We start from the raw sequence: 16,317 nt of genomic DNA, 5'->3' as shown, positions 1-16,317 counted from the left end.
GGATGGAGATGAGGAATTTGTGGGGATGGAGATGGGGAATTTATGGGGACGGAAAAGGGGAATTTGTGGGGATGGAGATAGGGAATTTATGGGGATGGAGATGGGGAATTTGTGGGGATGGAGAAGGGGAATTTGTGGGGATGGAAACGGGGAATTTATGGGGATGGAGATGGGGAATTTGTGGGGATGGAGATGGGGAATTTATGGGGACGGAAAAGGGGAATTTGTGGGGATGGAGATGGGGAATTTGTGGGGACGGAAAAGGAGAATTTGTGGGGATGGAGATGGGGAATTTATGGGGATGGAAGATGGGACATGTTGAGGATGGAGATGGGGAATTTGTGGGGATGGAGATGGGGAATTTGTGGGGATGGAGAGGGGGAATTTGTGGGGATGGAGAGGGGGAATTTGTGGGGATGGAGATGGGGAATTTGTGGGGATGGAGATGGGGAATTTGTGAGGATGGAAGACAGCAGATTTTGGGGATGGAGATGGGAATCTGGGGATGGAGAGGAGAATCTGGTGACGTGGGGATGTTTTCCTCCCCTTCCCATGGATTTCCACCCCGACATTCCAGCTTTGGATGATTTTCCAGCAGCCCAGGCTGAGCTGAGGCTGCTCTGCAGCTCAGGGGCCGCAGGGATTTGGGATCCTGGCTGTGCAGCATCCCCGCAGCCCCTGGCACGGGCACAGAGCTCAGTTACCCGGCGCTGTTTGTTCCGCTCTCCTTGGCAACCCCCGCACGTCCTGCCCGCCGGGGCTCGCTCCCTGCACGATTAATTGCTCCAATAGAAAGGCCCCGTTCACCTGAATATATTATTGAGAAGCCGCATATTTCAATCCGCCCTAGAGTTGGAAATAGAGATGCAGGGGCAGCTCCTGCCATAAATCCGCAGAGCTCCTGGAAGCCGGCGGAGCTTCCCTGATTTACGGCGGCAATAAAGGACCGGGATGGGGATGGGGAGTCCTGGCTGCCACCAAGGACGTGGCAGGGGACAGGCAGGACCCTGGTGGCCATCCCTGTGACCTGCCAGCCCCGAGACTGCGGCAGGAAACGTTTCCTTGTGCTGGGAAAAAAACCCGAAAAACCAAACCAAAGCACCGCCATACTTTTAATTTTCTTAAATTTTTTTTGTTGTTTTGCGGGGGTTTTTGTTTGTTTTTAGGGGATTTTTTGGGGTTTTTTTAATTATTTTTATTTTTATTTTTATTTTTATTTTTATTTTTTGTTTTTATTAATGTTGTTTTTGCTCGGTTTGTTTTTTTTTAGTTTTTTTCATTTTTTTTAATTTATATTTTTACATATAATATATATCTATTGTATTATTTATTTATTTTCTATTTATAATTTTTTTTTGGTGTGTGTGTGTGACGCGGACATAAAAATCCCGCGTCCTATGAAGGGATGTTTGTTTTGGTGTCTTGTTTATTTTGGGGGATTTGGACTTCAGAAAGCCTTTATTCCTATAAAAATGTGGGGTTTTGGAATATGGGAATCTTTATTCCCACAAAACTTGGGGGATTTGGGGGTTTGAAAGAGTTTTATTGCCACAAAACTCAGGTATTTTAAAAAAGCTTCATTCTCAAATCTTGGGTGTTTTAGGGTTTGAAAGGGCTTTATTCCCACAAAACACAGGGGGTTTGGGGTTTGAAAAACCTTTATTCCCACAAAACTGAGGGGTTTTGGGGTTTGAAAAACCTTTATTCCCACAAAACTGAGGGGTTTTGGGGTTTGAAAAACCTTTATTCCCACAAAACTCGGGGTTTTTGGGGTGTGACCCAGTTTTGGAGACACTTGACTCAAATTCCAGCTCCAGATCTCCCTTGGCACCAGATCCTGGTTTTGTTTGGGGTCAATCCCAAATCTGAATGGCCAAAGGCAAACACTGCAGTGACAATGTGCCCTTAATTATTAATTTTTTTTTTTTGGTGATTTAATTAGGAGCAGGATCTGGGTTTGGGGCACGAAGTGGATTAGGGGAGCAGCTGCCTCTTTAATTGGGGCCACTTCTCCTCCCTTTCATGTCACCCTTTGCTCTCCCAGAGGCAGCTCCAGGCTCTGGGGATCCTCTGGAGATCCCAACGAGGCAGAGCTGGGGGAGGTTTTTGGTTATTTATAACCCCAGGGGCTGAAGGGGGATATATTTCTTTGGATTCCAATCTTTAATCTGCTCCTGGCGGCTTCTGTGGAAATCCTGAGCCCCTCCTGCAGCAGCTTTTATCCCAAGCTCCCCTCTCTGCTCTGCTCCCAGCACATTCCCAGGGATTAATCCTGGCAGGAATCCTGGCCCACCCTCCTGGCATCCCAAAAGCCCAGCCCAGGGACCCCTGGGCAGGTGGAGCAGATGCTTGGACATCCCCAAAATCTCCCATCTTCCATCCCCAAAACTTCCCCTCTCCACCACAAAAATCTTTCCCTTTCCATCCCCAAAATCTCCCATCTTCCATCCCCAAAACTTCCCCTCTCCACCCCAAAAATATCTCCTTCTTCATCCCCACAAATTCTCCTCTCCACCACAAAAATCTTTCCCTTTTTATCCCCAAAACTTCCCCTCTCCACCTCAAAAATATTTCCCTCCCCATCCCCAAAATCTCCCATCATCCATCCCCAAAATTTCCTCTCTCCAACCCAAAAATCTTTCCTTCCCCATCCCCACAATTTCCCCTCTCCACCTCAAAAATATCTCGCTCTTCATCCCCACAATTTCCCCTCTCCACCCCAAAAATCTTTCCCTTTTCATCCCCAAAACTTCCCCTCTCCATCCCCACATCTTCCCCTCTTCCATCTCCAAAATCTCCCACCAATTTCCACCCCAATTTCCCCTTTTCCATCCCCACAATTTCCCCTCTTCCATCCCCAAAATCTCCCACCAATTTCCACCCCAATTTCCCCTTTTCCATCCCCAGATCCTCTCCAGGGAGGCTCTGCAGCTCAGGGATGGCACAAGCAGCTGCAGCAGCAGCAGATTTCTCTCCCTCTGGAGAAAAAGCTGAAGGAGACCTGGAATCACAGAATGAAGGAGGCAGCTGAGGCTGCAGAGCTCATGGAGTGAGGAGCAAAGCTCCTGGAAGCTTCTGGAAGCAAACCCTGCACACAGCCAGGTGAGTTTGCACTCAGGGTACCATTTTTATTTTGACATAGATAGATATTTTTTTTAATATATTACATCATTTAAAAACAGATTTTTTTAAAAACACACACACTTTTGGTTTGGTATTTTCGCTTGTTTTTTGCAGGTCAAAGCCACCCCAGCGTGTCCCACACAGTGCAAAGGAACAACCTGTGCATTCCCCCTCTCCTCCCCCTGGAAAATCAAGGTTGGTGTCCTTGTCCCCCCCTTCCAGAGCCACCACAAAGTGTCCCCTACTGCCCTGGGGACAGCTGGGTCCTGCTGGAGCCTGGGGAGGGGACACTGCTCCGGGACAGGGAGCAGGGAGAGGCTGCTCCATCCGGGATTTATCCAGGGAAAATTCACTCGGGAGGATTCATCCAGGAGGGAGAGGCTGGGATCAGAACCCGCCCTCAGATCGGCTCAGTTGGAGTAAAAAGAGGCTCAGGAGGAGGAAAAAAATAGGCTCAAAGGGAGGAAATAAATGTTCTTTGGGTTCTCAGCCCTTTTCCATGCATCAGCCTAAACTCTGGGGTGAATTCCTCCTGGAGAAATTCTCCTGGATATAAATTATCCTGGGTGAATTCCTCCTGGATGGATCCTCCTGAATAAATCCTCCTGGATGAATTCTTCCTGGATGAATCCTCCTGGAGAAATCCTCCTGGATGGATCCTCCTGGATTCCTCCTGGATAAATTCTCCTGGATAATTCCTCCTGCCAGCCCAGCAATTCCCTGTCTCTGTGCCCTGCATTCCCTTCTTAGGAAACACCAGGAAATTCCCCCAGGCCCCTTTTCCCTGCCTGATTTGGGCTGGCAGGGCTGGGGCACAGTCCCAGTTCAGTCCCAGTTCAGTCCCAGTTCAGCCCTCCCAGTCCCAGTTCAGCCCTCCCAGTCCCAGTTCAGTCCCAGTTCAGTCCCAGTTCAGCCCTCCCAGTCCCAGTTCAGCACCCCCAGTCCCAGTTCAGCATTCCCAGTTCAGCCCTCCCACTCCCAGTTCAGCACCCCCAGTCCCAGTTCAAGCTTTTTTCCCCCCAGGAAGGTTGGGAGAGCTGAGGGCAGAGGGAGGAGAGGCACTGACATCCTGAGAGGCTCCTCCCTCTGCAAATCCCCTGAGAAAAACAGATAAAATGGAATTTTTCCTTTGCACAGCACCCATTGAAGAGCTCTCCCCTCTGTCCTGGGCTTCACTAAGGCTCAGTCCTTTCCCATAAATCTGAAAAAATCTCCTTTATGGCCTCACAGCTCCAAGGGGAAGCTTTAGCTGGGAAATGAGAATTAAATGAGCACCAAAAGCTCTCCCTGATCCTCTGGAGTTCCAGAAGTGTGTCTGAAGTAGCGAATTAAATCTGATTTTTATTTTTTCCAAGTCCTGCTGGACGCAACCCAAGCAGAGAACCGACGATGATTTGTCAATTAAGGAGAAAAAAAGGGAAATAACGACCGTACCCATCGTGGCCAAAAGGCTCCACCTGGTGGCGTTTGCACCCAAAAAGGAGGGGGGGAAGCACGGATCGTACTGGTTAAACTGGTTCACAGCAGAGGAAAAGGCTTTAAACTCGAGGTAAAACTCGAGATTAAACTTCTCCCAAGCTGGGAGAGGAGTTGGCACGATGGGAATGGGAATTTTGTGTGGAGAAATGGACCCTGGAAGGGGACAAAGCATCCGGGGGGCGGCACAAAACCTGAATTGTGGCCACAAAACCCGAGCACAGCCAAGTGGTGCTGCCCTGCACAACCGAGCAGGAGTGGGAATAATACAGGAATTATTTTAATGCTTTTCTCTTGAGTGCATTCCTATCAGGGAAAAGGGAACGGCCAGAAGCAAAATGCCAAGCTCAGATATGGAAGCAGGCTGAAGAAAAGTTGGTTATTCTGCTAAAAAACAAAGAGGCAGGGACAGGAGAAACGGGAGAGTTGAAAAACCCAGGCTGGTCGTGCTCAGCCTGCAAGGGGAGCAGAGGGAGGAATCCTTCATCTGCAGCTTGGGCAGGACAGGGAGCACCCAGCTGGGATCCCCTGCTCTGCAGGAATCAGGAAGGTTTGGGATGGGAGAGAGGAGCTGGCTCACCCCAAAGCCACTCAAGCGTGGGTCAGGAACAGAACCAGGAGAAATCCCTGCCCAGAGGAGCCTGGTCCCTGCTCCAGGGATGGGCTGAGCTCCAGTGGCTCCCAGTAAGAGCCAGGGAGTCCAACTGGGGCAGGAGGAGGGCAGAGCCTCCTGCCTGTCCTGGTGCCTGCAGGTTTTAGTGCTGGGGGAGCTGCTGGTGCTCCCCCAGGAACTGCAGGGCTCCAGCCAGGGGGGGGTTCATGGAAAAGGGTTGGGATTGTCCATGGAAAGGCTGGGAAAGGCTCAAAGCACTGGGAAAGGCTCAAAGCACTGGGAAAGGCTCAAAATGCTGGGAAAGGCTCAAGTGCTGGGAAAGGCTCAAGTGCTGGGAAAGGCTCAAGTGCTGGGCTCAGGAGCAGCAGGAGGTGGAGCAGCCCCTCTGGGTTTGTCCCTGCTGGGGTTTCCTCCAGCTGGAGCAGCCAGGGCTGGGATCACCCTTGGGCACCAGGGTGGAGCTGTCAGTGATGGGGACGGGGCTCTGCTCCTCCCCAGGGGCACAGGACCCAGCAGGGGCACACACGGGCATTGTCACACGCTGCCATTGGGGCATTGTCACACCCCTCTGCTCCTCCTGAGCAGCCAGGGGGACAGCCAGGGATGTCCCCTCCCAGAGACACCCTATCCCAGAGATGGATAACCTATCCCAGGGATGCCCCTTCCCAGAAATGTCCCATCCCAGAGACACCCTATCCCAAAGATGTCCCATCCCAAAGATGCCCTATCCCAGAGATGCCTCGTCCCAGAGATGTCCCCTCCCAGAGATGCCTTGTCCCAGAGATGTCCCATCCCAAAGATGCCCTATCCCAAGGATGTCACCATCCCAGAGACAACCTCTCCCAGAGATGTCCTCTCCCAGAGACACCCCCTCCTAGAGATGTCACCTCCCAGACATGCCCCATCTCAGCACCTTTTTGAGGCATCAAACCCAACAAAGCAGAGCCCCCCCTGTCCCCAGTCCTCTCCTGGGGGTGCAGAGCCCCCAGGCCCTGCAGCAGGAGGCTCCCAGCCCCCAGCCATGCTCTCTCCTGGGGGTTCCTGGGTGTGGGGCAGAGCAGGGGGTGCTGGGTGCCCCCCTCAGGGGGTGAAGAAGCGCCGCAGCACCAGGTGCCCCAGCACCACCACCACGGCTGCCAGCAGCAGGTACTTCACATAAACATTGTCCAGGTTCTGCACGGCCTCCTGCCAGGGAGGGGACACGGGCAGGGTCAGTCCTGGCAGTGTCCTTGACCCCAAACCTCAGCCCCTGACCCCCAATCCCTGACTACTCCAGCTGTCCTGGCCCCCGTAACACAAAACCCTGCCCCAAACCTGCCCCAAACCTGCCCCCAAACCTGCCCCAAACCTGCCCTCAAACCTGCCTCAGAGCTGCCCCAAACCTGCCCCAAACCTGCCCCAAACCTGCCTCAGAGCTGCCCCAAACCTGCCCCCAAAGCTGCCCTCAAACCCTGCTACCTGCCCCCAAAACTGCCCCCAAACCCACCCCCTGCCTCCAAAGCTGCCCCCAAACACATCCTCTGCCCCCAAAGCTGTCTCAAAGCTGTCCCCAAACCTGCCCCAAATCTGCCCCTAAACCTGCCCCAAACCTGCCCAGAGCTGCCCAAACCTGCCCAGAGAGCTGCCCCAAACGTGCCCCCAGAGCTACCCCAAACCTGCCCCGAGCTGCCCCAAACCTGCCCAGAGCTACCCCAAACCTGCCCCAAACCTGCCCCAGAGCTGCCCCCAAACCTGCCCCGAGCTGCCCCAAACCTGCCCCGAGCTGCCCCAGAGCTGCCCCAGAGCTGCCCCCCCGGGCTGCCCCAGAGCTGCCCCAGAGCTGCCCCCCCGGGCTGCCCCAGAGCTGCCCCCAAACCTGCCCAGAGCTACCCCAAACCTGCCCCGAGCTGCCCCAGAGCTGCCCCCCGGGCTGCCCCTCTCACCCATCCTCCCTGCTGCACGATCCAGCGGGCGATGCGGTGCTGCAGCATGAACTCCCCGACGTAGCCCGCGATGCGGCACACGAACCCGCTGACCCCGCGCTGCCACACGTGCATGGCCAGGCGGTACCCGAAGGCCATCAGGGCGATCACGCGGCCCCAGTTGATGCCACTCTCAAACAGGCTGCAAAAAAAACCCCCAGGTGATGCCTGAATTCCTGCCCTGAGCTCGCTGCTCGGAGCTGGCCGGGCCAGGGGAGCGCGAGCAGCGGGGTCGGCATTGAGGAAATGGCCCCAGGTTGTACCAGGAAAAGCTTAGGTTGGATATTATTGGAAATTTTTCCCTCTGGAAGGGTTGGTCAGCCTTGGAACAAGCTGGGGAATCTTGAGCAGTGCAATCAACATTGAGGAAATGGCCCCAGATTGTACCAGGAAAAGCTTCGGTTGGATATTTGGGACAATCTTTTCTCTGGAAGGGTTGGCCAGCCTTGGAACAGCTGCCTACACCAGGGAATCTTGAGAAGTGCAGTCAAGACTGAGGAAACAGCCCCAGATTGTACCAGGAAAAGCTTAGGTTGGATATTATTGGAAATTTTCTTCTCTGGCAGGGTTGGCCAGCCTACACTGGGGAATCTTGAGCAGTACAGTCAACATTGAGGAAATGGCCCCAGATTGTACCAGGAAAAGCTTAGGTTGGATATTATTGGAAATTTTTCCCTCTGGAAGGGTTGGCCAAGCTGAAGGATCTTGAGCAAAATGATCAGGATTGAGGAAACGGCCCAAAATTTTACCAGGAAAAGCTTAGGTTGGATATTATAGAAAATCTTTTCATGGGAGTTGAGAGAAGTGACTCAGAAATGGACCTGCACTCAGAATTTTCCATGGGAATCCAAACATTCCTGGGAAAAATGTGGCCCTGCAGCAATTTGCAAATTTACCTGAGTGTGACAAGGGTTAATTTTCCTGAGTGTGACAAGGACAGGGACAGGGGTTAATTTAATTTACCTGAGTGTGACAAGGGTTCATTTTCCTGAGTGTGACAAGGACAAGGACAGGGGTTAATTTACCTGTGTGTGTTGCCGCCTCAGCCAGCGCGGCTGCCAGGCCAGGGGAGCAGGAAAAGGACAGAAAGGAAGGAGTTAAACACTGGAGAAAAGAAGGAATTAGACACAAACACCGAGCAGAGGGCACAGGGACAGGGCTGTCACAGCCAGAGGTGTTTGGAGCAGTGACAGGAGCCCAGAGACCCGTCCTGCCTGACTGGGGTGGGCATTTCCCTGCAGACAGAACCCCTTGGTGTCTCCTCAATGCAAACTTCCCTGGGAAGTCCTGGCAGGAAGGTTTCCAGGTCTGTGCCCTCATCTGTCACTGTGCTTTGGGTGGCTGTCACCTGCAGGAGGCTCTGGGTGTCACCTGCAGGCTCTGGGTGTCATCTGCAAGCTCTGGGTGTGGCCCCTGCAGGCTCTGGGTGTCCCCTGCAGGCTCTGGGTGTCATCTGCAAGCTCTGGGTGTCCCCTGCAGGCTCTGGGTGTCACCTGCAAGCTCTGGGTGTCATCTGCAAGCTCTGGGTGTCCCCTGCAGGCTCTGGGTGTCATCTGCAAGCTCTGGGTGTCACCTGCAGGCTCTGGGTGTCATCTGCAAGCTCTGGGTGTCACCTGCAGGCTCTGGGTGTCCCCTGCAGGCTCTGGGTGTCACCTGCAAGCTCTGGGTGTCACCTGCAGGCTCTGGGTGTCACCTGCAGGCTCTGGGTGTCATCTGCAAGCTCTGGGTGTCCCCTGCAGGCTCTAGCAGCCCGTGAAGCAGCCCCCATACCGAGGTGTCCATGAGGACCAGCTTGGGTGGGGACTCTGAGCCACCTCATCTCGTGTGTGGCATCCTGCCCATGGCAGGGGCTCTGGGGTTGTTCCCTGGGATGTCCCAGCCTGGAGCAGGGGACAGCAGGAGCTGGTTGTGCCCCCAAGGGGCAGCTGGGACAGGCAGGGGCTGGGTGTCCCAGGGACATCTCCTGAGGGACCCCAGGCAGTGGGCAAGGCCTGGGAGGGCACAAGGACAGGAGCATTGCACAGGAGGAGGAGCAGACAGGCAGAAGACACAGGAACAACCCCGGGAAGCTCGGAGGGCTGGAGGGTGAACCTCAGACAGAGCATGGGTTTAACCAACAGCACCGACCACACCCGACCTCCCCTCCCCTTCTCCTGCAGGGGGAACCCCCAGCCCACCCCAGGAGCTCGGAGGCTTTACCTGGAGGCAATTTTGGTGAAGTGCTTGTAGGCGTTGTCGCGGGTGGGCTGCAGGCTCTCCAGCATGGTGCGGAACTCGGCGTCGTAGCGCTCGTAGATGTCGTCCCCGATGATGGCCAGGCGCCGCCCCACCTGGCTGCCCGTGCTGGGGGGCACAGGGCGAGTCAGGCCAGGCTCTGGAGCACGGCCTGGCTCGTGGGGAGGGGTAGGAGCAGGGATTCACCTCGCCAGGTTCTGCTGGATCTGCTCGATCTCGGGGTCGGGCGGCAGCTCCGCGCCGCGCTCCTGGCGCTCCTGCTGGTAGCGGTAGAAGGCGTAGCTGCGGAACACCTCCTCAGCCTCCTTTGCCACGTGGCCTTCTGCAGGGCCAGAGGGACAGAGAGCAGGCCATCTCTCTCCATTCTCAGGTTTGGAAGAGAGACATTCCCACAGAACCTCACACACAGGTGTCCCTACACCCACAGAACCTCCTCCAGACCCACACACGTGTCTCTGCACCCTCACAACCCTCTCCAGAACACCTTCTCAGCCTCCTCCACCACGCGGCCTTCTGCAGGGCCAGCAGGGACAAAGCTCAGGGCGCGTGCTCATCTCTCTCCATTCTCAGGTTTGGAAGAGGCCATTTCCACAGAACCTCCTCCAGACCCACACATGTCACCACAGAACCTTCTCCAGACCCACACAGGTGTCCCTACACCCTTAAAACCTTCTCCAGACCCCCACATGCCACCACAGAACCTTCTCCAGACCCACACAGGTGTCCCTACACCCACAGAACCTTCTCCAGACCCACACAGGTGTCCCTACACCCACAGAACCTTCTCCAGACACACACACAGGTGTCCCTACACCCACAGAACCTTCTCCAGACCCACACATTTGTCCTTGTCTCCATACAACCTTCTTCAGACCAACACGTGTATCCCTGTCCCCACACAACCCTCTCCAGACCCATACAGGTGTCCCTACACCCACAGAACCTTCTCCAGACCCACATGTGGCCCAGTTCCCACAGAACCTTCTCCAGACCCACACATGTCCCCACACAACCCTCTCCAGACCCACACAGGTGTCCCTGTCCCCACACTGCTCAGGGACACAGCCAGGAGCAGCGTCCCTGCAGCAGGGAGCATTTCAGCCCCACAGTGACAGATCCCTCAGCACACACATTCCACAGCTCCAGGGAAAGTCCCCACGGGATGTCCTGGATTAGAGCTCGGTTTGAGCTGCTCCACAAACCCCTGGAGAGGGACAGTGGCTCCCACAGCCCCACTGAGTGACCCCACAGGGACCAGGAGCACAAAACCCTGTCCCACCATCCCAGAAATCCAGACTGGCCACGCAGCTCTCCAGAATCTGCATTTCCATCCTGAGATCTTCCTGCCCAGGGCTGGGAAGTGAGGGCACAGCTGTGCTGGCAGTGCTGCCCCACAAACCCCATCCCCAAACCTCAAACCACACCAAACCCTCCTCACAGGCTTTGCCAGCTGCTCCCTGTCCTGGCTGGACCTGCTGTGCCCGGGTGACACCAGCAGAGCCGAAGGGAAAGGACAGCTCCTGTCACTTTTCCAGGGGTTATTTTCTGTTTCCAGAGAGGGGTTTGTTTGGTGGCAAACCTCCAGGTTTCCCCTCTCTTTCACTTTTTCAGAGCTGTAGTGTCTGACATTCCAAGGGGAGAGCAAGAAAATGAAACCAACTTGAGTCAGAGCTGCAGGAAGTGAAGGGCAAAATACTCAGACATAAGAGGAAAGGAAATCTCTGCACCAAAACAAAAATATCGATGGAGCTATTTTTCAGAACAGGACAGGAGGACACATTCCCCCTTCCCACAGCTGCTATTCCCATTGGGATTTTCATGGGATCTCTCCCACCCAAGGGATCTGCATCGGGGTTTGCCTGGTGGGTTCCCAGCGCCAGCAGTGCCACAGGGAGGTTTGGAGCTGCTCAGGGATCTCTGGAAGGGAGGAACTGCTCCCTGTCTGCTCCATGTCTGCTCTGTGTGTGATTTACCCTCCTCATGTGCCCAGCAGCACCAGGAGTCCCCGTGCCCCACCCTTCACCCGTTGAGAGCTTTTCCTGCCAGCCCATTCCCAGTTTCACCCATGAACCAGGGCAGGGCTGGGCTGGGCTCACATGGGGACAGTGGCCCTGCTCCCAGCCTGTCACCACTGCCCTGCCAGGGCACACAGGACCTGGTGTCACCCCAAGGCCACCCAGACTGCCTGAGATCTGTGTTTTCCTCTGTGATTTCAAGCCCAAACACCCCCCACTCTCTCATGCTCGGGGAAGGAAAGGCACAACAGACAGCTCCCAGCACTTTGTTCTCTCCGTGCCTCCAATCCCACCTTGCTGCCCACCCTGACCACCCAATGCCAAGCACACAATCCTTGGTTATTTTGGGTGGAAAATAACAAAATAACCTCAAACCTCGCCCTGTTCCACCCAGGGACACTTCCCTCTAGAGCAGGATGCTCCGAGCCCCCGGCATGTCCCAAAAGCGCTGAGCACCTCCCGGCTCAATCCCGCTCCTTACAGAGCTGATCTGTTACCCCAGCCTTGCAAAAAGCCCTGGAGACAGGAAATCCCAACCTTGCCAAAGGAACACAGCAGGGAAATGAATTAAAAAACAAAGGTTTGGAGAGGAGGGGAGCACCCAGAGCCCCCCAGAACCCTTTACCTGAGCTGAGGCCGTGGCTCCCCCGGCGTCCTTCATTCCCCTCATTCCCCTCATTCCCTGAGGCCATTGCAGAGCGATCTGGGGATGGCAGCTTCACCTGGAAGGGGGATGGAGATGGTGAGTGCCTGGAGGAGCCCTGTGGTCCCTCACAGCCCGAGGATCAGCGCGCTCTGATTTTGGATCAGCGCGCTCTGGTTTTATCTCTGCCAGCCAGGGCTGGCTCCGCCCTTGCAGCGCACTCATTCTGTACCCACAGCAGGAGTTGGAGTGCACTGACTTCCCCGATTTCCCTTTCTACAAGGGAATCTCATTGCTGATGTCATCTTTTGTCACTAAAAGAGACCTCACACCACTAATGGACTTCCCTACTGCTTCCAAAAGCTGTGGGCTGTACCAGCTCCTCCACAGCCCAGAGCACAGAGCTTTCCAAAAGTCCAGAAAAAAAATTCCAGCAGCTCTGAGGCTCCCTGGCTTGTGACCACACTGAGCTGCCTGATAACATCTTCAGGAGATGAGCCCTGATTTCCTCCAGGACTCCAATTTCCTCTAATCCCCTTTGTTCTTTACATTTCCCCTCTCAGAAAATAAGAAAATTAAATAAATGGGAACTAAACACAAAGCTCATCTTTTCCCTGAAGCTCACAGGTGTCCTAAACCTGCAGTTCAGGGCTCATCAGAGCTCCTTGAGGCCACAAAGTTCCTGTCAGGATTAATGGGATCAGGGCAGCTCCTTGCTGCTGTCTGACATTCCAGAGCACATTCCCAGCCCTCACTTCCACAGAGCTGAGCCCGGGGTTTTCCTCATCTGCACCAAGCCTGAAACACAATTCCTGACACCCCAAAATCTAAATTGCATCCTGGACAAAAATAAAGAAGTGCTGGTTAGGGATAAATAACCATCCATGGGTATGGGACAAGTGCACAAGGTGGTTCAAGCTCATGGCTTCACACTGGAGATTGTTCAGAAGGAAAAAGAAAAGGGAGGCAGGAAGTACAGCTCATTTCTGTGGGATGGGGCCTGGAACTGCAAAGCTTGGAGAACCACGAGGTCCTGCACAGCTGCACAGGGGCCTGAGCCTAGTGGCCAGGATGGAAATGCTGATTTTTCCTACACTCTGATGATGGGAGGACAGGATTGCCCCCTTCCTCCCCAAATTCAAACATCCCCATCCAAGGCAGAGCTGAGAATGCAATGAGGATCATCAGCTGGGACCAGGGGTAAATCCCTGGCGAGAGCTGCTGGCAACTGGCTTAGATCAGCTGCAGAGCTGCCTCTCCTGGCACTCAGAATCACAGAATTCCTTGTCCTGGGATGTGCAGATCCCCTGGGATGGTGCAGATCCCTTGGGATGGTGCAGATCCCTTGGGATGGTGCAGATCCCTTGGATGGTGTCCATGCTTTGGGGTGGTGCAGATCCCCTTGGGATGGTGCAGATCCCCTGGGATGGTGCAGATCCCTTGGGATGGTGCAGATCCCCTGGATGGTGTCCATCTCCTCCACTCAGGAGCTTCCTGTGCTTCCCCCTCTGCCATCCCAGCCCGTGGCCGAGCCCACCTGCCCTGGGAGGACTCAGAGCTGTTCCCAAGCTGGGAGCAGCTCCTTGGAGCTGTGGGAACGGTGGGAATCTCCTCTGTACCCCGCAGTGCCACTGCTCGGGTGGCACAGGATGCTGGGCAGGGTGTGGGTGCACACAGCAAAGAGCTCAGGAGCCTCTGGAGCTTTTCCAGCTCAGCCTGTGGGGCAGAGGGCTGTGCCCACAGTGACCCAGGGCTGCCCAGGGGTGACTGACAGGGACTTTTCCTGCCTGGGATGAGTGAATGAGGAGCGAGGACTTCCTGGAGCTGCCTGTGCAGCACTGGAACCGACCCAGAGGCAGATGACTCACGATTTTCAACTTGAGTTTTATTTCTGAAGCCCTGCAGTCTCTTTTGGTTTTGGTTTCCTTCTGGGCCCTGGCCGCGCCGTTTTCTCTGTCACACGTGATGCTGCAGCCCTATCACTGCTGTCATCACCCTCTGCCGCCCCAAATGCCCATGTGGACTCCCAAAAGAGTTCACTGCCCATCTCTGCAGGGCTCAGAGTGCCCCAGGCCATCCTCTCCAGCTTCCAGAGCTGCTGCCCATGCTCCTCCTGCTTCCCAGCTTCCCCATTCCCCCTTTGTTACTGGAACAAGGGTGTGAACCAGGAGGTGACAGCCAAACACCCAGGACAGCCTGGGGCTGCAGGAAATGAAAACTCTCCAAGATCTGAGTCAGGGCTCAAGGGAAGGTCTCAGGGGAGCTGCAGGGTCTCATCCACCCTACAAGGGCCCTGTAGGAGGCTGCAAGGGGTTAAAAGCAGCTGCAATCCCTATATCTGAGCCCAGCCAAGGGGCTCTGGAATCACCTCCTGAAATGTTATGAATGCCATGAAATTGATGGAGAATCCCCTGGGACGAGCCTTGGCAGCGATCCCTGCAGGCCAGAGCTCCCACAGGATCCCTGACCCCATCCCTGCCCGGCCGCTCCTGCCCCTGCCCCAGGGCAGCAAAATTTGGGCAGTTTGGGGCCATTTGGGGGTTGCCCAGTTCAGTGGTTGAACAGTTTGGGGCCATTTGCCCAGTTTGGTGGTTGCCCAGTTTGAGGGTTGCCCAGTTTGGGGGTTGCCCAGTTTGGTGTTTACCCAGTTCAGTGTTTACCCAGTTTGAGGGTTGCCCAGTTTGGGGGTTGCCCAGTTTGGGGGTCGCACAGTTTGAGGGTTGCCCAATTCAGTGTTTACCCAGTTTGGGGGTTGCCCAGTTTGGGAGTTGCCCAGTTCGGGGTCTGCTCACCCAGCACGGCCCCAGTGTGGGCACAGGACCCCCAGCATCCACCCAGCCAAGGTCACCCCCAAACCGTGCCCGGGGGTCCCTGCGGGGCCAGCACAGCCACAGGCGCCGTGTCCGGGTCACCGCCCGGGCGTGGCGGGACGGGTGTCACCCGATCCCCAGCGGGCACAGCTCTGCCCACCTGTGTCCCCTGCCCACCGGTGTCCCCTGCCCACCTGTGTCCCCTGCCTACCGGTGTCCCCTGCCCACCTGTGTCCCCTGCCCACCGGTGTGCCCTGCCCTGAGCCCTGTGGGCGCTGTGAGACTGATGCCGCGGGCACCGTCACCCCCCGGCTGGAGAAAATTCGGTGAAACAGAAAATTCCCTTTTTGGGGCAGCCCGGAGCGGGACCTCCAGCCCTGGCCCGGGGGTTTCTCACTTTGTCCCTGTCCCCCCTCCCGCAGCCCGCACTGCCGCTCCATCCCTGCCCATGCCGGCCGGGCCCGGAGAACGGGGAGAACCCATGCCCCATGCCAGGAGAGTCTGGGGAGGGGGAAATGGGGGCAAAACCCCACTCACCGCGGGTCGGGATATCCCGGGAGCTACCGCATCCCTGCCGGGGTCTGCTCCATCCCTCCGGCCGCCTCCCTTCCTGCCTCCTGCTCGGGCAAAGGAAGCGCGCGGGGCCGAGGAGGAGGAGGGAAAAGAAGAAGAGGAAAAAAAAAATCAAGTAGAAACCCAACCCCAATGACCATAGATAGAGCCGCGCTTTATTCAGATTTATTCAGCTCCCTCTAGAGGCACCAACCCCCGAGCTCCGGGGGATTTTTTGGGGGGGTTCTGGGGTTTCCTCGGGGGAAGCTGAAGCATCTCGCGGTCCCTTGGGGGGCTGGGGGGTGCCGAGTGCTGGGCTGGTACCGCACACTCCGTGCCACCCTCGGAGATTCTCCCTCCCGGACATCCTCGGCTCCTCCCTGGCTTCTCCAGGAGCTTTTCCTTAAGGCTGCATCTTAAATTCCTCCTCCTCTACCAGGTTCCCCAACCCAGAGCCCGGTTAAAGTAACGACTTGAGAGTTGATTTTTCCTGGGAGGGAAACTTGTGTCGATCCAAAGGGAAAAAAAAAAAAAAAAAAAAAAAAAAAAAAAAACAAAATCCCCGGTGGCAGAGGTGGCTCCCACCAAGCGCCTCAGGGAATTCGAAATCCGCGGAGATTTTGGGGAAATCGCAGCAGCTCGAGAGAGAGATTCGGCCCTGGAGGGTTCACAATCTGCCCGAGCGTATCCTGTCCTCCTCGGGCCGCTGCCAGGGCGGCTGCCGGGGCTGGCGAATGCCAGATAAGCAGCGGAGCTTTGGGGCTGGGCAGAGCCCGAGTGCCGATTATCTCATCTCCCGCCCGGCAGGAGCGCTCTGAGCGCCCTGCAGGATCTGCTCTGCCCCGCGATTTTTGGGATTCTTGCCTGGAATGGGTCCCTTGGCTTTGGA

General features: G+C 55.6%; 1 protein-coding gene across 1 annotated transcript; it reads right to left on the bottom strand.

Annotated features, from left to right (window-relative positions):
* Positions 1–2,884: 2,884 nt before the first annotated feature.
* BAK1 (BCL2 antagonist/killer 1) lies at positions 2,885–15,563 on the bottom strand. Its single transcript, XM_054648893.2, has 6 exons — positions 15,414–15,563; positions 12,049–12,145; positions 9,595–9,730; positions 9,373–9,516; positions 7,135–7,315; positions 2,885–6,397 (listed from the first exon to the last, which is right to left on the bottom strand). The coding sequence occupies exons 2-6, from the start codon at positions 12,113–12,115 to the stop codon at positions 6,293–6,295; spliced, it is 633 nt and encodes a 210-aa protein (XP_054504868.1). The 5' UTR covers positions 12,116–12,145; positions 15,414–15,563; the 3' UTR covers positions 2,885–6,292.
* Between the last annotated feature and the right edge of the window lie 754 nt (positions 15,564–16,317).

The sequence above is a fragment of the Agelaius phoeniceus genome, chromosome 25 (genome assembly GCF_051311805.1).
Source record: "Agelaius phoeniceus isolate bAgePho1 chromosome 25, bAgePho1.hap1, whole genome shotgun sequence".
NCBI lineage: Eukaryota > Metazoa > Chordata > Aves > Passeriformes > Icteridae > Agelaius > Agelaius phoeniceus.
The sequence above is the reverse complement of the archived record's forward strand: the minus strand, read 5'-3'. Positions and strand labels throughout refer to the sequence as shown.